Here is a 24,133-nt window from a genome sequence, read left to right on the forward strand (position 1 = left end):
TGATTGCATACAAATTGAAACGCCTAAGGTTTGACCTCATATTATATGGCTTTTGTAAATCTGATGGAAAAAATCAGCAGACAATCTGATAGTGTGTATGGGGCTTTAGTGTTAGGTTACAGTAAGGGTAAGTGACAGAACTACAGGGAGGGTTGGCGTTGGTGTTAGGTTATTGGAAGAGTAAGTGTTAGCAGGACTGCTGATAAGGCAGTACAGCCAGCTCTCCTGTACTGGGCCTGGGCCCCATCAGTTCCCAAGGGGCGGCCTGGGCACCTGCAAAGCTGGAGGGCCACCTGTACTGTCTTATTGCAGACAACGATCCTCTTCTGCCTCCCCCTGTAGCACTTGCAGCAGTAGTTTGTTGATATAATTATTTGCAACTTTTTGGAGTAACGTTGTTTACTACACAAATGCAGCAAGGCATTGTTCACATGCATATATGAAGTTAAAAAAGAAGAAACTTGTTGCGCTATAGAACTTGGAAAGGAAAATAATAGCTGCTAACACAATATTGTTGGACACAATCTAAAATAATCAAAAAGTTCAGTGTAGCGCTTGAATATTAATAGTAATCAATACAAACAAAAGTTCATATATAGTGTTTCGCAGAAGAATCTTAAGAGTTAAAATAATTCATCTGTGCTCTTCAAAAAAGATAAGAGAAGGAGACCATCACCAGCACCCAATCACACTGACTCTTACCATCAGTGCATTAACCATGCACATAAATCAAAACCACATAAGTTCAGGTTTCGTGTTTTCTCCCACTCCTCAGACCAATTCATCAATCCAGCAGAGAATCTCTCATCCAAATATATCATCAAATAGTACGCATGTAGACCTCAGCCCAACCTTATCTCAAAAGATGTGCTCCAAATCAATAGCGTGGTGATCATATGTAGGAATGAAAGAAATATTCTCATTGCGCATACATCTTAAAATTCAAACATGTATTCCATAAACCCAATGCATATAAACTCACATTTAATAAATATGATACAGGCATATAGATAAGAAAGCGACCAGCGCTTCCTACCAACAAGATGGAGGCCACTCCTGAACTCCTCAGCTCACTCCCAGCACGTCACTAGTCCCTGGATCAACGTTTCGTCGCTACTGTGCATCTTCAGGGGCATGATGCTACTATTTGATGATATATTTGGATGAGAGTTTCTCTGCTGGATTGATGAATTAGTCTGAGGAGTGGGAGAAAACCCGGAACCTGAACTTATGTGGTTTTTATTTATGTGTGTAGCACTAACCTCCGAAGGAGCTGCTGGTTATTTTTGGGCTTACCGTGATCTTCCGCTTCTTCTCACTGCACGTCTAGGGGATGTCCCGTGGTAGATGACCCAGTAACTTGAGATTGAAAATAGATCCACTTGAATGGATTTTATTTGCAAACTTCAAGCATTGAACAGTCTTTAACTTGGGATCAGAGGGTTGAAAAGGAAAGTTCAGGTACTCTCAATGTCAAAGTCAAAAACGTTAAAGAACTTGCTCACTTTGACTGCATCCAGAGAATAGCCATTAGCAGCTGGATGAACACTCAGGTTGGACAGTCCCTCTCTCACAAGGCCTAGCAGCCAACAAGGGGCTTACTCAGGAACAAAGTCTGTATCACCGACGTTGTTGCAGAACACATAGGAAACTAAGCTGTAGAACACTTGTAGGATACCTGGATCTTTCAACTAGCTTGGTGATATCCACAAGTCCGGATTCTCTCAGTTACTTCAGCCCTTACAGGCTCTTGTTAAGAAAACCAAACTCACTTGTGGTAATCTTCTAAAGAGTCCTCCCCTGGAATGCTTGAAGTTCAATGGGTCTCTCCCAAACCGGAGACGGCACCCAACCACCTCAGAATCCTCCTTTAGTTTCCCTGCCTTGGGCTAGCCAGCCCCGAGGCATTCAAGTTGGGTGGATCCGCACCCCAGGTCATAGCCTTCCTGGGGGCTGGTCAGGAGGACCAGGACCAAGTACTCAAAACACTTCATACTGGACCGAAAACCCCCAACCACGTGACATCTGTGTCTTAAATATCCTCTCCCAGAAGGCACCGCGGAAGAGCCACACCCGCTGACCTGGCTCCGAGAGAGAGTAACCAAACGCCTGACTAGACCATAGTTCCACGCCTGCCATCAGAGACAGTGCCCCCTTGTGGCCAGACTGAAAATTTCACAGCCCAGTCAGACTAACACAAAAGTCCAATTTAGACAAATAGACCCAAACCAAACTGTAGTCTGGGTAAAGTTTTAACTTTGAAAAACATAGCGGGTGCTCTTCAGGAGCCCACCACTACATGTGCATGGTTAATGCACTGATGGTAAGAGTCAGTGTGATTGGGTGCTGGTGATGGTCTCCTTCTCTCATCTTTTGGAAGAGCATATATGAAGTTACAATTCTCCGCTTTCATATTTTTGGAAAAAAACAGCTATAAACAGGAAGTTGACACCATGCAGAATAGCATCTGAAGAGAGAAGAATTAATAATTGGCAGGCATGACAAGAAACAGACACCAATAAAGAAAAACAGCATATATTGTGTTTCCTCTGAAAATAAGAGCTACTACGAAAATAAGACCTACTGTGATTTTCGGGGATGGCTGCAATACAAGGCCTACCTCGAAAATAAGCCCTCGTTTAAGGTGTTTGTAAAATCCTATAACTCACTCTATTACAGTATTATATAATGTGTTTCTGTAATATAATTGTGCCAAATACCATTGGTACAGCACCGCTTGACACTCAGCTGCTCTCCAGCTGCTCTCCATCTCTTCTCCCAGCTGTCAGCAGTGATCTTGGCCCCCTCTCTGCAGTGCTCGCAGTGGGGAAGAGATCTCTGGCAGATCAATGAAGGTTATATCACAGAAATGCACACATTTTACATTATATATTACTGTAATGGAGTGCATTCTAGGATTTTACAACCACTTTTACTCAGTTCACAATGGTGGATTCCTGAAAGGCAGTGAGGGAGAGGGGGAGAGAAGATAGAACATTACATGATAAGACCTACCCCAAAAATAAGCCCTACTGTGTCTTTTGTTGCCAAAATTAATATAAGACCCGGTCTTGTTTTCAGGGAAACACGGTAGCCGAATGCAGAGAGGGCCAGAGCAAAAACGGACAACAGGGAGGGGTAGAGGAGGGCCGGACATGACAGTGTGTCTAGTGACACACTAAGGGGTGGGGTTTGGTAACATATGGGTGGGGCCAGAGAGGGGGAGCAGCCTTATAAATAGGGGGCGGAGCTAAGAGAGGGCAGTCGGGAAGAATCAGGGGGCCCGAGGAACATGCGGAGGGACGAGGACGATCGGGAGGCAGCGGATTGGCGGCACATGGACGGATCTCCAGGCCGCCGGCGAGGTACTCTCCAGGGGCAGTGGCAGGGCCTTCCAGATTGACCAGGAGTCCCTGGGGGAAACACTCTACTCCCCCAGCTAAGAGGAGCCAGCCACCATTCCCAGGGGGGTCAGGGCGGCCTGCACGCCACGGACATGCGGGAGGGGGCGGGGGCCTCGGGCTTCCATGGCAGAGCTTCCCCAGGACACAGCAGTGGAAAATCCCCCATTGAACTGACCACTGAAGCTCTGCACGAGCTGAGGGTGCATCTGGGAGGCACTACAGGCGGCCTACGGGGGCAGAGAGGGTGGCCGTCAGCAGGGGGCTTCAGCGGTGGTGTCTCCCCCAGCTGCTCTACACGAAGCGGGGGGGACGGACAGATGGACACCTTGCAGCACAGTCAGGAGGGGAATCGCAGCCACAAGGGATGTGTTGAGGTCAACCCCACCAGCAGCCCTACAGGAGACGAGGGGGGCGAGCAGACAGGCTCCTCATGGCACAGCCAGGAAGGGAGTTTTACTGGCCAAGGGTCCAGGCCTGACGGTCCCCCCAACAGCCCTGCATGGGCCGAGGGGAGCGGACAGAAGGGTGAACGCACTGACAGCCACTGCGGGATGAATAGGTGTGGATGTGGATGGAACAGCGGGTGGGCGGACGCCATCAGGAGACTACAGGAGGGCATCATGGAGCAGGAGCGGTGCCCAGGTCGGCCCACCTGCCAGCGAAGACGAGAGACAGCGGGTCCCGCCGGACAGCGCGGAGTGGCAGTCGCCAGACGGAACGAGGTGTGGAGAAGCCCAACATCCAGGAGCCCCTCGCCAGGGGGGTTGCCGTTTAGAGTCGAACTGGAAGGAGGGAGCAGGTCTGAAGGGGGTCTGTCGGAGGAGGAGGAAGTGCCCAGTCGTCCGATCGCGGCAGGGGAGGTCAGCACAACGGCGGTGGGGAGAGCGCCCGGTCAGCCTGGTAAGTCGAATGACAATATTGCTTTTACTAATGCGTTAAAAAGTTTGTTGGGTGTTGTGTTGGTCAGGGGGGAGGGGGCGGGGCCTCCCACACCGCCGCTGGCTGCCACTGACCAGCCACGGGTTGGGAGTGGGGCCATGGGAATGGAGGCTTTTGGTAGGCCGTTTTGAGGGAGGACAGGTCCAGGCTTCGGTGAGTGGGCGAGGAGTCGGCAGCATGGGCACAGTCGGGGGAGTGGCTACGGAGGCTGACGGGGGTATGGCAGGCCCAGGGAACGTGGTGGTACACGCTGCTAGTATGGAGACGGGAATTGCGGAAAAGGTGAGTCCGGTGGAACCGAAGGCTGCAGAGACGACCGTGAGGTCGGAAATCGCGACGATCGCAGATGCGGCTCGATGCGAGGTGTATGTCTGCTTCGAGGGACCACTGGGTGCCCACTTGAAACAGGAGGTGAGGGAAAAAATCTGTAAAGGGGAGTATGTGGAGATTTTCTCCCTATTGCCCCTTGAGAAGTTTAACCTGGATAGGGTTAAGTCAGACGATACGAAGAAGGAGGATGAAGAGAAATTAAAATACCGTTTAATCCGGCGTACGTTTGCTAACTGGCTGCAAGCGTTCACCATTTTAGCAAGCATCATTGGGGAAAAGAACCCCGAACACTGTAATTTTGCTACATGGATGCCATTGGGGAGGCTTATCGGGTTTATGGCGGCACGGCGTGGCTACGCTATGACAAGCAGTTCCGGCAGCGCAAGGTAGTGCGCCCTGCCTTGGGATGGGACCATAAGGACATTAGCCTCTGGATGCGGCTAATGGCGTCAGTGAGGGCCCCCGACACAGCCATTTGAAGGGGGGGCCAGGGGTAGCCACTCCTCGGGACTGTCGGCCGGAATGAAATGGGGAGTGTGCTGTCAGTTCAACAAGTGCTCCTGCAAGTTCGGTGGTGCCTGCAAATTAAAACATGAGTGTTCGGGCTGCATGCTGGAGAGCCTTCTCACAAAAGGGACGAAGCCGGTGATGTGGGAAAGGATGCAACCTTTCCTAAATAGGTACCCGGATAGGGCGGCTGCGGGGTTGCTCAGCTATGGTTTTCAACATGGGTTTAAGATCCCGTGTGCGTTGATGGTGGTGCCCCCGCTGGCAAAAAAATTGAAGTCGGCCTTGCAACCCCCAGAAGTGGTGTCAGAGAAGCTGGCTAAGGAGGTGTCTTTAGGGAGAATGGCAGGGCCTTTAACGACCAGGCCTTTAGATGAGTTGTTGGTATCTCCGTGGTTCCCAAAAAGGAGCCTCACAAGTTTAGGTTGATCCACCACTTGTCGTTCCCAAAAAGGGGGGCGGTGAATGATTTAATCGACCCCGAGGCCTGTACGGTATCATATACATCATTTGATGTGGCGGTCCGGTGGGTCAGGCGATACGGCCAAGGGGCGTTGATGGCAAAGTAAGACATGGAATCTACGTTTAGGCTCCTGCCTGTTCACCCGGATAGTTTTCGTTTGCTGGGTTGTTGGCAAGAACAATTTTATGTAGATAGGTGTTTACCCATGGGCTGTTCCATTTCCTGCGCTATGTTCAAGGCGCTTAGCTCCTTTTTGGAGTGGGTTGTTCGGGATGTGGTAGGACTAGACTCCGTCATCCACTATTTGGATGATTTTCTCTGCGTGGGCCCACCTTCTTCTAATGTGTGTGCAATTCTGTTGTCAACGTTGCAGCACATAAGGAGAGATTTCGGGTGCCTTTGGCAGCTGCTAAAACTGAGGGGCCACGGATGGAGCTGAGCTTCCTGGGCATCATAATTGACTCCATGGCAATGGCGTGCAGGCTACCAGATGGGAGGCTCAGGGACTTACAGAGGGAGACTCGGGAGATTCATGGTTGTAAAAAAGTTCAGTTGCGTGCGTTACAATCGTTGTCTAAATTTCGCATGTAGGATCATTTCCATGGGGAGGATATTTTGTCGCAGGTTGTCGGCGGCTACGGCTGGGATGAGGGCTCCTACACACTTCATCAGACTGAGTAGGGAGCATAGGGAGGATCTTCTGGTTTGGTATCAATTCCTGTCTACAACGGCAATTTTGATGTGGAATTGGTTACTGACGCTGCAGGATCTACAGGATACGGAGCGTTTTTCCAAGGACATTGGAGCGCGGAGCCGTGGCCACAGTCATGGGTGGAGGCAGGTTTCCTTCAGAATTTGGTGCTGCTGGAACTGTTTCTGGTGGTACTGGCTTTGGAATTATGGGGGCAGGCTTGCCGGAACCTTAAATGCGACAATATGGGCGTAGTGCAGGTGATCAACAGCATGTCGGCGTCTTTGCGAACCCGTCATATGGCTGATGCGACCGTTAGTGTTGCGCTGCTTACAATTAAAGGTCTTTCTATATGCTGTGCATATTCCCGGGGGTGGACAACGCTCTGGCTGATTCTTTGTCTCACTTCTAGTGGGACAAGTTCAGGACTTTGGCACCGGAGGCGAAGAAGGAGGGAGTCCCTTGCCCGGGCTGGATTTGGGAGTTCTTGTTGGAATCACCGCGGGATGGATACGGCGGTCTGTGAGTGAGGCCACATGGTCGGCATATAAAAAGGTATAGAAGGAATGGTTAGCTTTGGTTCAGGAGGCAGAGGTCGGGAGAGACGATCGAGCGCTGAGACTTTTGGTGTTGTATTTGGTATCCAGGAACATGGAGGAAGGGAAGTCGGTTTCGTCCATAGAAAAGAAGATGGCGGGGTTGGCATTTTGGTTTAAGCTGCAGGGGAAGGTAGATTGGACGAAGGATTTTTGGATGAAACAAGCTATTAAGGGATACTGGAAGGTGCACAGGAGTAAGGATACGAGGCAGCCTATCACGTTTGCGAATCTATTGGCACTATGCGCACAATTGGGGTAGGTGTGCTCCTCACACTTTGAACGGCTGTTGTTTACAGCGGCTTTTTCACTGGCATTTTTCAGGGCATTCCGCATTGGGGAATTGGTGAGCCCTTCTAGGGTGGTGGGAGCGGTTTTTTGGTACAAGATGTGGAAGTGTTTGGGGATAAAGTATTGGTGAAGTTGTGGAGGTCGAAAACCGATCAGCAAGGTGTGGGGGTTCGACTGTGGTTGTATGAGCTACAGGGCTATGCGGCATGCCCAGTGTAGGTGGTTGGGAGTTTTGTAAGAGCGAGACCAGTGCGGGGGGGGTGTCCTTTACTGATTCACGTGGATGCCTCATACCTATCGAAATTCCAGTTTGTGGTGGTGCTTCGAAAATGCTTAAAGAGGTCGGGCTTGGACAGTTCAGTGTCACACTCCTTCCGCATTGGGGCGGCCACAGCGGCCACCAGACGCGGGTTGGATGAAGCGGAAGTGCGTAGGATGGGGAGATGGGAATCCAAGCGATTCTGCATGTATGTTAGACCTCAGTTGGTGTGTGAATAACTAAAAAAAAATAAAAAAATATTGAAGGGATACAGAAGGGGGTTTTAGTTTGTGTAAGAGTGACTATTAAGTTCTGTTTATCGTTTCAGATGGAGGGCTTCCACGCCTCGTCTGGATCCTGGGACATTCGTATGTGTGTTGGGTGGCCAGGAGAGGGGACGCAAGACCGGGTGGGAGACAGTTGGGGATCTCCAGGCGGGAGGCGTCCATAAGGTGGCTGGGTAGGCCGGGAATGCTGTGGGGTTGAGTGGTCCCGGAAGTAGAAAGATATGTGTGGTTGGACAGACCGCCGGATGTGTTGGTCATTCATGCAGGGGGTAATGATCTGGGAGTCTGGACAGTCAGGTATCTGATTGCTGACATCAAGGCCGACCTGGTCTACCTACGTACAGCTTTCCCGGACACTTTACTGCTTTGGTCAGACATGGTAGCGTGGACGACTTGGTGCATGGCCCGATCAGTTTACAGTATTAATAAAGCACGGATTAGAGTGAATAAGGTGGTCGGGAGCTTTTTGGTGAAGGAAGGGGGGTATGGTGATTCATCATAGAGAACTGGAGAGCAATGTTGGTCTCTATTTAAGGAGGGATGGGGTTCACCTCACGGACGTGGGCATTGACCTATGGTCTTTGGGGCTTCAGGAGGGTATTCAGGCGGCCCTGCGTGTGTGGAGGTGCCATCAAGGTTGAGGTTTCACCCTTTCAGGCTGTGGTGGTGTTTGTTTGTTGGTCAGCAGTTATAGAGGTGCTAAAGTGGGTGGGGGGCTCGTAAGTAGATGGCCCCTCCGGTGTGTACATCAAAGTTTTGATGAATACTGGTGTTGTTGCACTGCGGGAAAGGTGGTTGTCTCTGAGGTTATGGTAAAAGTCCTGCAGTGCCCCCTGGTATATATATATATATATATATATATATATATATATATATATATATATATTTATATATATTTATATGTATATGTATATGATAAGAAGGAGTTAGCTCCATCACTGACCAATCAGGTGAAACATGTTGTTTCTATGTTGTTTCTATGTGTTAATGTTATTTATTATTAAAGTTAATTTGGAGTTTTATTTGGTTGGTTCAATAAAGGCTGTTGTGGCCAGTTTACTCCATACGAACGGTGTGGTCTATTATTAAGGGAGAAGGATTAAGGAGTAAAAAGGGGCTATATCAGCAGAGAGTGTCTATCTGGGCTACACTGGTCAAGAGTGGGCCGGAGTGAGAACGGACAACAGGGAGGGGTAGAGGAGGGCCGGACATGACAGTGTGTCTAGTGACACACAAAGGGGTGGGGTTTGGTAAAGTATGGGCGGGGCCAGAGAGGGGGAGCAGCCTTATAAATAGGGGGGCCGAGCTAAGAGCAGGTAGCCGGGAAGAATCAAGACACGAGGAGGCAGTTTTTCCCACCTACCCTCCCATGTGGTATTGGTTTTACAGTTTAGGATGTGTTAATGTATATTTGTTGCCATTGCAGGATCGGAGGCGGTAGTCGTCATGACAGCTGGGGGGTTGGTGGTGTTTGTTTATTGGTCAGTGACGGTAGTAGTTATAGAGGTGGTAAAGTGGGTGGGGGGCTCGTCAGTAGATGGCCCCTCCGGTGTGTACATAAAAGTTTTGATGAATACTGGTGCTGTTGCACTGCGGGAAAGGTGGTTGTCTCAGAGTGGTACAGCTGGAGGCCTATGAGGTTATGGTAAAAGTCCTGCAGTGCCCCCTGGTGTATATATATATATATATATATATATATATATATATATATATGTATATATTTATATGGTAAGAAGGAGTTAGCTCCGTCACTGACTAGTCAATCAGGTGAAACATGTTGTTTCTATGTGTTAATATGTTATTTATTATTAAAGTTAATTTGGAGTTTTATTTGGTTGGTTTAATAAAGGCTGTTGTGGCCAGTTTACTCCATAAGAACGGTGTGGTCAATTATTAAGGGAGAAGGGGTAAGGCGTAAAAAGGGGCTATATCAGCAGAGAGTGTCTATCTGGGCTACACTGCTCATGTTTTTTCCCTGATGTTTCCTTATCTCCATACTCTGCAATCGGAACTCTCAAACTATCATCTTCAAATGAGGTGGGACTCCTCACAGAGAAAATACTAGATGTAAATAGAATATGCAGAATTCTCTGCATGACCTCACTCCAAAGGGATGTATTAGCTATAACAAATTCCTTTCCCATTAAAGAGAAAGTTATAGCTGCAGGCATTCACTACCAGAAAAATATTCACAGTGTTCTCTATACTCTCTAAACTAATTATTCAAAACAGGAAAAAGCTACTCCCCTTAACAAAAGACCTTGGGAAAAAAACACACTTATGTAAATAGGGATATTCCATAAAACTACTCATCTCCAGACAAGTTGCTATTTTCTGCTTGGAATCAGATCTCAAACATCTTAAAGGATGAAAAATTCTGCCAGCAGACTCTCAAATTCCAAGAAAATAAATCCCCAATGAGAAGTCACTGAACTATGACTTATACTTTGACCCAATACAGTCGGAATAATTTCCATGCCTACATCTACAGCACCATTGGAGCAAGCTGAAGTTCTGCTTGACCTAATTACAATGATAGGTCATTCTCACTACTTCTTACCATTAGTGAAATGAAAAGATATCTTTTTCTGACCAGCCTCACTGTTTACTTTCCTATGTTCTGCAGCATTATTACTGTTCTCATTCAAAGGTGTATGCAACATATGCTGCCCATTTTTTTCTGATATCCCTATTTTCTTCAGGTTGTTGTGAACAGTTTGTAGTGGTTATGTGTACTGGGCTCACGAATAGCTGTGTGTGTGTGTAGCAGCCATTTTGTTCACATTCAGCCATTACATATTATGTGTCGTTAGCTTCTCTGTTTTAAAACCAGAGATCCAGCAGCTCAGATCCCCCCCCCCCCCCCTTTACTTTATACAATACACAAACTGTTAATTGATGTCATGACCTTATCAATTTATTGATCAGACACACAGACCTTTCAATTACCCAGTCCACCCAATTCAGAATTTAAGTCTAGAAACCCTAATAAAACTGTCATCCTCAAAAGCTGAGCAATCCAAATAACTAACAGATACCGGTCACATCACAGTTGGAGGAGATGGCCAATACATATCTCTGCAGATAGGTTAGCACTTATAACTTCAGCATGTTTCATAACTCATTAGATAATAATAGCACAGCCAGAATATAGACATATTTACTTATGTCAGTTAATGTATAGTGTTTTAAGCCCTAAGACCGCTGTCCTAGGAGTTTGGGGTGAAGCACCAGCCCAATTCAGCTCCTTGGCAAACCGGGCTTCCGAAACCTGTCAAAGTTTTATTCATTTTGAAGCTACATTTAAGCTGGACAATAATCTGCATGTTAGCAGGCTTTACCTTGTAGGTACTCAGAGCTATGAGTACCTATAGAAAACTGTCTCTGGGACATAGTCATAACCATAGTGAAATCCCAGAAACCACTCATCAGATACTTAATTGGTCAGGTGGCCTCTGTCAAAACTCCTTTGATCCCAAAGAAAAAGGGAATGTCAGGACAGTTTGTCAGTTCACGTTAACATCAAATCAAGGAACACGTAAGGCCCCTTTCACACCTGCGGACCATTCAGATCTGTCTGTCAGTTTTTCAGGCGGATCTGAACGGGAGCTCCATGCACCTCTATGGAGCGTCGGATGTCAGCAGAGATATGTCTGCTGACATCCGATCAGCCCCGATACGATCCTCTCTGCTAAAACCAGAAGGATGCAAACCCTATTTTCCATCCGTCTGGTGGATCGGATCGGATGAAAACAGACAGTCGGTCCGTAATCATCTGATCCCCCATAGGGGAGAGCGGGGCTCGGACAGGACCGTCCCTGAACAGAGTGCAGAGGCGGACTTGTAATCCGCCGGCTCAGCGCGGATCAACGGAGTGATCCCCGCTGAGATATTTACAGGCTCAATGCGGACAGCCCTGTGTGAAAGGGGCCTTACAGGCGAGTCACAGTACTGTTTTTGGTTATTCACTGGACTCTGAAACCAGGATTTACAAGTATTCTTCCTTTTCAACATCTTTTTATTTCTCAGTTGTTTTATAGTCTCTTTATTACTTGTGACACCATTTTTCCATAAATAATTTATTTACATTTATATTTTGAAAAGTGTTAACCTTGTCTCTAAAGTTTTTAATGAAAACTAAAAAGAACCTGTCTCTTGAAGAGCGTTATTATATAGTATAAATCCTCTGAACATACCTATCTGTGTTGACAGTGTGTGTTGCATATGTTTATTCTAAATGATACCTCATTTCGTCACACTGTTTATTATTTTTTACAGCCTCATTCACATTGGGCGTCTAGTCCCAGTGCATGGGGCAGCCTGTCAAACTATATCAGAGGCTGACAGTTGCTGCAGCTGGTCAGGCCTGGACAACTCACCTTTTAGCATTTATGTTTAGTTCAGTATGCGCCTGGGATGAATGCCTGGAATGCGATAGGTTTGCATTTTGCACATTTGTCCCTGGGTGCATAATGCCTTAATAATTAGTACCACAGAGCTCAATGCTCACCCTGGTCCAGCTGAAGCAGCTGTCAGCTTATTGTAGAGTTTGACAGGCTGCCAGCAGCAGGACTGGACGGGGCATTTGTGCCCTGTAGTCACTGCTTAACTCCCCATGCACCAGGACTTTAGCCCAGTACACACTATAAGAAAATCGGATGAACGATTGTCCGGTTTTCCTTGACGGAAATTTTCATTTGGAATGTTTGAATCGGATATATGAAAATTGAGCGATCATTCCTCGTAGGAATTTATTTTCCCTATTTTCTCATAGTGTGTACTCCACTTTAAGTGGAGTTCTACCCAAAAGTTGAACTTCCACTGATCTGCTTCCTCCCCCTCTCCGGTGCCACATTTTACACCTTTCAGGGAGGAGGGGTAAACGGGTACCTGTTTTTAATGAAGAATGGCGGTGGCAGCACTTGACATCGTGGGGTGGGGTGCCGACATTGTGGGCTCCCTGGACAGGTAAGTGTCTATATATTAAAAGTCAGCAGCTACAGTATTTGTAGCTGCTGACTTTTATTTTTTATTTTTTCTAGGTGGAACACCGATTTAAACTCTACAACAAGGTCTGTGATTAGATTGGAACACACGCTAGCTGAAAACCATCACATAATCTGGACCTGTCAACATTTACTTCCTACTCTGAAAATATTCTTTAAACATATATTTATGCAACTACACTGCAATTCTACCCCCTATACATTTTAATGTACCTCTATAAACACCAAAAGCCCTATTTGTCCATATAAGAGACCAGTCTAAAGCCTCGTACACACTATGTTTTTTTGAGTTGAACAAAAAAAAACTGACAGCTCAGGTCGGAGCCACAGTATGCAATCTCAACCATTGGCTAAGAGTGCTAAACAAAAAGCAGGTCAGCAGACCTTTTTTGGTTATGACCCTTAAGCAGGTCAGACTGCCTGCTGTACACACACGGGCCAAACGTCCACATGTTTCTATTGAACAATGCCAATGCTGCCCGGCATTCAGCTTGTGTGTACTAAACTTAACTGAGGGAGACCACCAGGGTGAAAACTTCCACAACACTTTTCTGCATAAACAAGATCTGTATGCTATTTGGAATGGCTTAGACAGCTGAAAAAAGGACTTTATTTACTTTTGTTGAGTTGGGTGCACAATGAAACTCTAAAGAGTGTCACAGACACCTTATGAAACTTATAAATCTTTGATTTCCCCTAACTGTGTTCAATATACAAGATATTATTTATGCTTCTTTCTAAATTTTCATAACAAATCCTGTCTGTTGAAGTTTTAATATCATTATTATAACTTTTTTTGCCAAAGTCCATGGCAAAAAGTTCTGAACCTCTCTGACAAAACAGTACCTATTTGTAAACAAATTTGCTTTGCAAATGTTTCATCATTCACTCAAAAGTAATGAATAATACTTGTATTACCTGTATATATTACCTGAATAGCACCTATATATATTAATTATGCCTGTTTGTAAAATATGTGCAATGCTAGTTTCTATTTGTTGCCTTCTGACAGGCAAATGAAGTATTCTCTTATCATTTGATCCTAAGAAAAACAGCCATTAACCATTTACATGGTAGAAAAAGAAGAAGAACAGGCTGCACACTACAACTATAATCCAAAATCCTTTATTGGGACATCTGAGAGTGACACCGCAGGAACAGAGTGCACGGTAGACGCGTTTCATATCGCGTTTAATCATGATTAAGCACTTATAGCAGTGTGAAACGGGTCTTCCAGGCACTCTGTTCCTGTGGTGTCACTCTCGGATGTCCCAATAAAAGATTTTGAATTGTAGTCGTGGTGTGCAGCCTGTTCTTTTACTTACATATTAATAGCCAAGCCGGGCACCCACAAATCCCATTAGGCTTCTTCATCTCACCTGGAGCGGCAAGCCTTCTTTGTTTCTATTACCATTTACGTGCTGATGTATGTTTTTGAATGATGGATTGGTGGCCCTTAATTTAACCTGATAAAAATCTGCTAGGCCGCCAATTCACTGGGTAATTGCTCAGCTGTCTCAAGCTCATGTTTAGTCTCCTCAGTACTGTAATGTTTCTTTGTTTCCAAAAATTTGTGGCAAAAAATTAGATGACCTTAAGGTGTCTACTTTCCAAAGAAAAAAAAATGTATTGCATTTTGTTTTGTTTTTTATACTATTCTAGCATTTTTATTTAACATAAAGTAAGGGAAACAATAGCTTTTCTATTTTTATAGTAAAAAAATGTAAATAATCATCCATGATTATTAAGTACCACCAAAAGAAAGATCTGTTGGAAAAAATTATATAAAATGGATTTAGGTGTTGCATGACAGAGTATCGAATTTTATAAATATGTAAAATACTTATTGTGAAACCTGTGGTATGTCACAATTGGGTATGAAGTATCACATATTAATAATTCATCTTGATAAATATATACATATATATATATAAATATATATAAATAAATAAATAAATATATATATATATATATATATATATATATATATATATATATACATATATATAAATATATATATATATATATATATGCATATATATGCATATATATATATATATATATATCACTGTATAATTATAAATATTTTATCAGCTACATGCCATAAGCCATGATCTTTTTCTTGTGTTTTTTTTAACCTGTTTATGCCAAAGAATGCATACATATGAGGTCTCAATGGCCTTTTCCGTGAGGCCGTTTATATGCATACCTGTGTTTCTGCTGAAAGCACTGGATAAGTATTGAGACTGAATGGATGAATAGAGACCATGACAGCTCCTGGTCCTGTACTAACAAATAGCTCCCAATCAAGTGATCACTGTGATAACCAGTCACAATGATCACTTGTTTTAGGCACCTCCCCTGTATCTCTCTCCTCAGTGAGGAGGAAAACATGCATTGTATCTTTTTTCTCCTCTCTAAAGACAAAGGCCTCTTTCACACGGGGCGGATCAGTAATGATCCGCCCCGTGAAGATCCGCTCGCTCAGCGGGGATCGCTCCGTTGTCCCCGCTGAGCTGGCTGCGGACAGGGTGGTCTCCGCACACTGTGCGGGGACCGCCCTGTCAGCTCTCCATTCTCCTCCATGGGGATCGGATGAGCACGGACCGTCTGTCCGTGTTCGTCCGATCCGCTCTGCAGACGGATAGAAAAATAGGAATTTCCTCCGTCTGCAGAATCGGACTGTTGCGGAGGCGGACGAAATCGGGTGTCTGCGGATGCTCATCCGCAGACACCCGCTATCCCATAGGGGTGAATGTATGTCCGTATTTCATCCGAAAACGGATGGATGAAATACGGACATACCATCCGCATGTGTGAAAGGGGCCAAAAGCTAAAGATGGTTGGCACCTGAATGGAAGGGGGTCTGCTGTGCTGGGGGAGAGGTTTATGGGAAGGTTGGAAGAGTATTTAGGCTAGAATTGAGGGGGAGGGAGAACTAAAATCCAATCGGGAAGACAGGTCACTTAGGGGTCAGACATTTATGGAGGGGGGAATGTGGATAGGTGAGGGAGGGTTATGGCAGGTGACAAGAAAGTTCCCATGTTGCAAACAACCATTGGAAATTATAGTGCTATTTGTACTACTAAAAAAGATATGCAAAACACCAGAGCAAAATGTAATAATGCATTAAAGTGTTTGTTCACCAATGCCAGAAGTCTCACAAGTAAAATAGGTGAGTTGGCAGCTCTAGTGCACAAGTAGAGTTATGATGTAATCAGTATTACTGAAACTTGGCTTCATTCCTCACATGACTGGGCTATTAACCCCCCTGACGGTATTCCCGAGTCTGACTCGGGGTGGATTTTTCATACCAAAAGCGGTATCCCCGAGTCAGACTCGGGACTGCATCGCTGGATCCAGGAGGAGGTTTACTTACCTTCTCCCTCGGATCCAGCGTTGTCTCCCCGCTGTACGAGCGAGCCGTGTCTCGCTCGATGCATTACATCGCCGATCTCCGTGCCCTGCGAGCGTTGCGATGCACGGGCACGGAGATCGGCGCCAAATTCAAAAAGTGAAACAAACAGTAAACATACAGTATAATGTAATCTTACAGATTACATTGCTGTATGTAAATATTTCACATCCCCGTTGTCCCTAGTGGTCTGCCCAGTGTCCTGCATGCACTTTTATATAATAAAAACTGTTCTTTATGCCTGGAAACTGGAGATTGTCCATAGCAACCAAAACTGTCACTGTACATCAAAAATGATTTTAGACCAGCTAGAAAACAGCGATAATAAATTAGAATCACTCGCAGAATTGAGCGATAGCGATTTGTGGGAGATCCGTCATCAAATACTGAAAAGTAATGACAGTGACAATTCTGCAACTGAGCAAATTTCAGTGTTTTTGATTTGATTACATTATTGAATAATTTTTATTATTGTTATATTATTATTTGGTACAATTATTTATAATTATTTATTATATTATAATTTATGATTTAATTTTTCAAACTTTATCATTCCCGGGATGTCTGCTAGACTCTGGTTTGGACAGATTTAAGAGAGTTATTCCTAAGAATTGCAGGACTACAATATAAAACGCCAAATTTTCATGCAAAATAATGGTACCGCTTTTAGCACCTAAAATCCGAAATAATCGTACCGCCAGGGAGGTTAATATTCCTGGCTATGCACTCTTTCGGAAGACAGGGTAAAAGCAAAGGTAGTGGGGTCTGTCTATATGTGAGAAGTGATCTTGAAGAGAGTGTGAATGAGGACCTAATTGATGGAGAGTGTGATGTGGCTGAAGCATTATGGGTGGAACTGCATACAGATATGCGTAGTTCAAAGTTGATCATTGGCGTTTGTTATAGACCACCCATTGTTAATGAGGAGGTGGAGACTTAGCTCTTTGCACAGATGGAAAGGGCTGCAAGGGCAGGGACAGTGATAATAATGGGGGATTTTAACTAAATTGACTGGTGTAATGGCACTGCTGGATCAGATAAAGGGAAAAAATGAATAAACCTGTTACAGGATAATTTTATGTTCCAGTTTATTGAAGCCCCAACTGTTCATATATAGGAACATCTGGGTAGCAGTGACAATAACATGATTTTATTTGATGTTAGCGGTAAGCAAAAAACGCATACGGGATTGATAAAAACACTTAACTTTAAGAGAGCAAATTTTCCAAGGATGATGGCTGCTCTCCAGGACTTAGACTGTGGGGGAATATTAGCATCAATGGACACAGAACAGAAATGGGAATTCTTCAAAAAGACTGTTTGTGAACTCACTGCAGAATATATTTCCATGGGCAATACGTTTAACCACTTCCGGACCGTCGCACGACGATGTACATCCTTACTTTGAAGGGGGATATCATTGTTATGGCAGCAGCTAGCTCACCTGCAGAAGCGAAGGCATACATGAGTAGCGCCCCAATATGAAAACGTTGTTTAAACCACACATGTGAGGTATCGTCGCGATTGGTAGAGCAAGAGCAATAATTCTAACTCTAGACCTCCACTGTAACTGAAAAAATGCAACCTGTAGAATTTTTTAAATGTTGCATATAGAGCTTTTTAAGGGTAAAAATTTGTCGTCTTTCCACAAGCGGGCACAATTTTAAAGAGTGACTTGTTGGGTATCAATTTACTCAGTGTAACATTATCTTTCACAATATAAATCAAAATTGGGCTAACTTTACCATTGTCTTATTTTTTAATTAAAAAAAGTGTATTTTTTCCAAAAAAGTGCGCTTTTAAGACCGCTGCACAAATATGGTGTGAGAGAAAGTATTGCAACAACTGCCATTTTATTCTCTAGGGTGTTAGAAAAAAAATGTATAATGTTTGGGGGTTCTAAGTAGTTAACTAGCAAAAATATGTTTTTAACTTGTAAACACCACATCTCAAAAAGAGGCTCGGTATTTAAGTGGTTAAAAGGCTAAAAAATTAAATCTATGTGGCTCATGGCCAAAGTAAAAAAGCTATAAACAATAAGAAAAGAGCTTTTCAAAAATATAAAAATGAAGGAACACTATTGTCAATTAAATGTTACAAAGAATATAACAGAATATGTAACAAGGAAATCAAGGACGAAAAATTCAAAATGAACGACAGATTGCAAAAGATAGTAGGAAAAAACCCCAAAAATTCTTCAAATATATTAATAGTAAAAATGTCAGGTCTGAGCATGTAGGCCCTTTACAAAAAAATCTAGAGTGGGTGACTGGGGACAAAGAAAAAGCAAATTTATTAAATACGTTCTTCTTTTCTGTGTATACAAAGGAGCATGGGAGGAGCTCAAGTCCATAATGGGGATGGTATTGACACAGCCCCAAATGATCCACAATGGCCTCAAAAGTGATATAGTCCAGAAATATTTAGACAGAATAAAGGTTGATAAAGCTCCTGGACCAGATGGCATCCACCCACGTATCCTAAAAGAATTTAGCTCTGTCATTTCAAAACCATTGTATCTAATTTTTAGGGACTCATTGAGGGGAATAGTACCACTGGATTGGCCAAGTAACCATAGACCTGTTAGTTTAAATTCTATAGTCGAGAAGATATTGGAAAGTTTAATAAAAGACCACATAGATGAGTTCTTGCTGGAAAAAAATATTTCAAGCATGGGTTCACGAAAGACAGAAGTCAAACAAATCTGATTTATTTTTATGAAGAGCTAAGTAAAACCTTGGACAGAGGGGTGGCTGTGGACTTACTTGGATTTTGGATTTTGCAAAAGCGTTTGACACAGTTCCCCACACACTGCTCATGTGTAAGGAAAAGTCTATAGGCTTGGAAATATCAGTTTGTAAATGTATAGAAAACTGGCTAAAAGACAGAATTCAGAGAGTAGTGGTTAATGATTCTTACTCTGAATGTTCTAAGGCTATCAGTGGTGTACCCCAAGGTTCAGTGTTGGGACCCTTATTCTTTAATATCCATATGAATGATATAGGGTCTGGGATTAAAAGTACAATTTCGGTCTTTGCAGATGACACCAAACTATGCAATGGAATAACATCCTGACAGGATGTCTCCAATTTACAAGCCAACCTCATTGCCCTGTCTAATGGGCAACTATGTGGCAGGTGAGGTTTAATATGGAGAAATGTAAAGTTAAGCACTTGGGGCCTAAGAATATGCATGCATCATACATACTAGGGGGAGTACAACTGGGGGATCCATAGCAGAGAAGGCTCTGAGGGTTTTGGTAGATCATAAGCTCAACAATAACATGCAATGCCAAGCTGCAATTTCCACAAAGTACAAAGTTTTTTCTTGTATTAAGAGAGGTATGGACTCCAGAGAGAGCGATATCATTTTGCCCCTGTACAAATCATTAGTAAGACCTCATCTGGAATATGCAGTTCAGTTTTGGGCATCAGTTCTCAAAAAGTATATCGGGGAACTGGAGAAAGTGCAGAGAAGGACAACCAAACTGATAAGAGGCATGGAGGAACCCAGCTATGGGGGTATATGATCAACATGTACAAAAATATAAGGGGTCTTAGAGGAAAAGAGATTTAATCTCCAGATATGGAAAGGTTTCTTTAAAGTGAGAGCTGGAAAAATGTGGAATAGACTCCCTCCAGATGTGGTTCTGGCCAGCAGTAGATTGCTTTAAGAAAAGTCTGGATTGTTTCCTAAGTGCACACAATTTAACTGGGTACTAACATTTACAGGTAAAGTTGATCCAGGGAAAATCCGATTGCCTCTTGGGGGTCAGGAAGGAATTTTTTCCCCTGCTGTAGCAAATTGGATCATGCTTTGCTGGGGTTTTTCGCCTTCCTCTGGATCAACCGTGGGTATAGGATTGGGTATATGGGATTGTTTGATATTATTTTTTATTTATATTTATCGTTGTACTAGATGGACTTGTATCTTTTTTCAACCTGACTAACTATGTAACCATCTATGGCCTGGATTAATGGCTTTTCATTTCAACAGCTAATCCAAATTCTCTGACTAAGAGCACCTATGTATGATAAAGACAGTGCTACATTATCTGCTGAAAAGCTATGTTTTGGGGTCATTTTTGCTAGTATTTGCAATCGAGAATTGCAGTAATCCATACATATCAATGAATATTACCATTCTGTGAAGCCACACTTCAAAATAAACATTGCTTTCATATTGGAACTTTGTATGTTATAAATCCTTGCACCAGTGCCCAAAGCATATTGAACAACTGTAGCCCACTTTAAGGGGGGTTAAGAGGAATGACCCTTTCCAGACAGTGAACTAAATCGGGAGGTAAATAAAAGAACCAGAACCTTTGCTAACTGGAAGAATGGGTTTTATAATAAAGTTGGCAGTGGCTCCACCTAGGGCAAGGCCTCTGTGAACAGAGGGGTCCCCTTCCTGGGAAATTAACCAGTAATCTAATTAAAGTAACTGCGGCCATCATAACAATAACCATAATAATATAGATGTAGGCCAGTATGGAAACATTACAAACTTTATTTAGGAAAAGATTAATAATAATAAAACATACATTCAATGTACAAACGGATGTTTTCAGCAATGGGCCCTTGTGCACTTATACCCTGTTATTATAGTTATTAATAAAGATGCCTCCAGATAAATGTTGCAGCTAGGTTCATTTGCAAGGGCCTCTTAGGAGGATCAAGATGCACCATCCGTCTTTGTGTAGGAGACAAAAAGCCAAGATCAGCAGTAATGGGGCAATCATCCAACTGTTGTCCAACCAGCAGGCACCATGGTGTGGCACTGGAACTCAAAGTCAGCCTATCTACTCTGCATCTTAGTCCCTAGTAGTTTCTAATATGTTATGCAGCCAGACTTCTAACTTCTGGTTGGCAGCTCTGGCCTAGGTTTCACTTTAGCTTGACGTATCAACTAGAAGATGGGAACACAAATGCTAATGCCATGTCTTGAAGGTCTCATAATGCTGAAGCTTCAGAAGGAGAATAACATGTACTGCAATCTGGCTCAAGTGAGGGATAGAGACCTTTATTACTTTAGAAATCAGGATTTTATGAAAGACAAATCCGAGACCCGCTTTGTCAACTAACTCTGAAGGCTCTACAAAGCCACTAGTGGGCAGGGCTTTTGCAGACTGAATTTTGGAAAGAGGGCCAGGTTGATTCATGCAGAGTGGAAACTGTTGCATTTCTGTAATGGATTAAAACACAGGAATGCAGAATCAGTGAGTGACCTTACATGATGAATATGGTCATCTGGGATCATAAGGACATTTTGACCTATTCAGAGACCAATTTTACTGGCCTTGCATGAAGGGAGAGGCAGAATGTTACCACCACTTATGTTTTCAGTTTATACAGCAGAAGAACTTGCCCACTAGAATCGGGCGACTTAAAATGCCAGGACCGCATTAATTTGGTGTGCATAGATTTCCTGTGTTTGAAGCCTTATTTCAGTGGACAAGGGAACATCTTGTTGGTGATCATCTACTTCACCAAAGTGCACAAACTTTCTTGATGAAGGATCAAAACGAGTCCACTGCAGCCAAAGGCCTAGTAGAAAAAGATTATTTGTCAATTATGGGCTAAAGTCCACTGAGACCAAGGCAGACACTTTGGGGTTGATTTACTAAAGAAAAATAGAATGTGCACTTTGTAATGTGCAGTTGATCCAGAGCTTAGTATATGAGGTAAGGTTTCACTTAAAGCTTTCACGCAAAGAGTACTCAATCACGTGTAAGGAAAATAAAAAAAATGCATTTTTGCTTGCACATGAGATTGGATTATGGAAGTCAGCAGAGTTTCTGCTCATTTACTAAACTCTGGAGCAACTGACCTTGCATACTGCAACTGCACTTTGCAAAGTTCCCAGTCTTTTTCCCTTTATTAAATAAACCCCATTGAGGGCAAACAAATTACATTTTTTTTTTTTTACATTTTGTGGGGGTAGTCACTTACTACTCAAGGACAGCAGAGTAAGCAATGATATTAATGAAAATTCAGGTTCACATCCTACAACAAGGCCACAGAGTATTGCTCAGAAACCTGAGTCCTCAAGGGAAACAAAAATTGGATGACCAGGGGATCTCGCAGCCATACATCATTTGAGGAAAAAACATTTATTGAAATATACTTCGACAGATAACTCTTGGGGGAACCCTGATTATTTGTTTATTGATTTTTCTTCAATTCTGCTTTTAAATGTATCTTTGTATGTTAATTTTTTATGTAATAAATAATCTTTTTTATATATTAATTATGTTCTGGTTTATCAGTACTGAGATAGTCCACCCCAACCATTGAGGTTGGGAACAAGTGTATGGCCAGCGTCTACTGCCCCACTTCCCAACCCTAATTTCTTTCCTCTATACACCATGTGTAGCCAGTCACCATGGCTTCCTGTGCATCTGATTTATCCAGAGATGGAAAAACAGGGTCCTTGAATACTTGGCACCAGAAACATTTGGGGTTAATTTACTAAAGGAAAATAGACCCTGTTGCAATTTTCAAGAGCAGTTGCTCCAGAGCTTAGTTATGGAACAGAAGCTCTGCTAAATTCCATCATCCAATCATGTGCAAGCAGAAATACTGTTTTTTTTTTCCTTGCATGTGATTGCCTATTATTTGTCAAGTGAAACTTTACCTCGTTTACTAAGCTCTGGAACAACTGCACTTGCAGAGTGCAACACCACTTTGCAAAGTGGACAGTCTATTTGCCTTTAAAAAAAAAAAATCAACCCCTTCTGCCCACTGAATCACCCTCTCCTTGGTAAATTCCACTGACTTGGTCAAAACTGCCCCTTGCTGAAGAGGACGACAAAGATAACTTGGAGGATGATCTGAAGACAGAATGGCTTTGGCAGGAAGTTTTTTTCTAAATTCTTTTTCTAGTAACAACTGAAACATTTAGACCATCTCCCACTTTCAGTTCAATTGACAATGGTCACCAGGACAAATAGGCTGAAATCTCCTCAACAGAGACAACAGTGAAAACTTGATAGTGGTTCTAATTCTTCCCTATCCACAAAAACATTTTGCCTTCATACACACTTTACTTTATGGCTTGCACATTCTGTATAATATGATTGCTGTACAATATATGTTGGTTAAAGTTAGAATTCTACCTTATTCATGATATATATTAAAAATTGCACGTTTTAAGTTTGCAGTTCCTTTTCAGTACATTTTACAATAAATAGCATAAAATGACTATGATTGAATAATATAAAATGATTGATGTTGTATTTGGTTTATTCACTGAAGATATTAGAAATGGTGTGTTTTTAGGTTTACGGTTGGTTCCTTTTTCTATGTATATTTTACCAGCCAATACCAAGAAATTTCAAAGTACATGAATGAAACAATGGCATTGACTAAGGAAAGAAAAAAGTAGGCGACAATGCACTTATTTTGTTATTTGAAATGTATACATAACTCAAATTACTGTTTCAATGGTTTTTAAACCTGTTAAATCTGTTAGGATGCAGTATAAAGCCGTTTTCAGCTGTGTTTGTAGTATACCTTATATGTTATGGTGGGATACTCACCAAGGCTGCCTCTCCAGCCATTCACCAAGGTGCTGCCTCACCTTCTGGGGAAATTCTCCATACACATTTTTTAAACGCTCTGGAGACATTTTCAACACAGAACTCCAAACAGAAGGACATTTGGACATATCTGCAAATATGCGCGCTGAAAAAAAAAATCTATTTTAGTCAAGTACAAAGTCATAATTTAAGGTATATGGCTGTAATAGACAAGGCATTATACAAAGGAAAATTTCATAACACAATTATACATACTGTATTTATCACCAGATAGTTAAGGTGTATGTTAAGACAAAATTTTTATTGATTTGAATAGACTTGATAAAGGGTCTAACTTTTTTCTACTTTATTTATAATTAAAATTAAATGTTACTTTTACACACACTACACTAGACTGCAACAACT

The 24,133-nt window shown here is 43.1% G+C and overlaps 1 protein-coding gene across 1 annotated transcript in view; it reads right to left on the bottom strand.

Annotated features, from left to right (window-relative positions):
* The window catches only part of STAT6 (signal transducer and activator of transcription 6), a 335,411-nt gene that overhangs the window by 125,117 nt on the left and 186,161 nt on the right, over positions 1 to 24,133 (bottom strand). The window contains exon 3 of the mRNA XM_077483561.1: positions 23,729 to 23,873. Coding sequence (XP_077339687.1) covers positions 23,729 to 23,856 — 128 coding nt within the window. The 5' untranslated portion in view covers positions 23,857 to 23,873. The remainder of the gene's footprint in view (positions 1 to 23,728; positions 23,874 to 24,133) is intronic.

The sequence above is a fragment of the Lithobates pipiens genome, unplaced genomic scaffold, assembly GCF_037356315.1.
Source record: "Lithobates pipiens isolate NorthernLeopardFrog02 unplaced genomic scaffold, aLitPip1_a1.2 Scaffold_16, whole genome shotgun sequence".
NCBI lineage: Eukaryota > Metazoa > Chordata > Amphibia > Anura > Ranidae > Lithobates > Lithobates pipiens.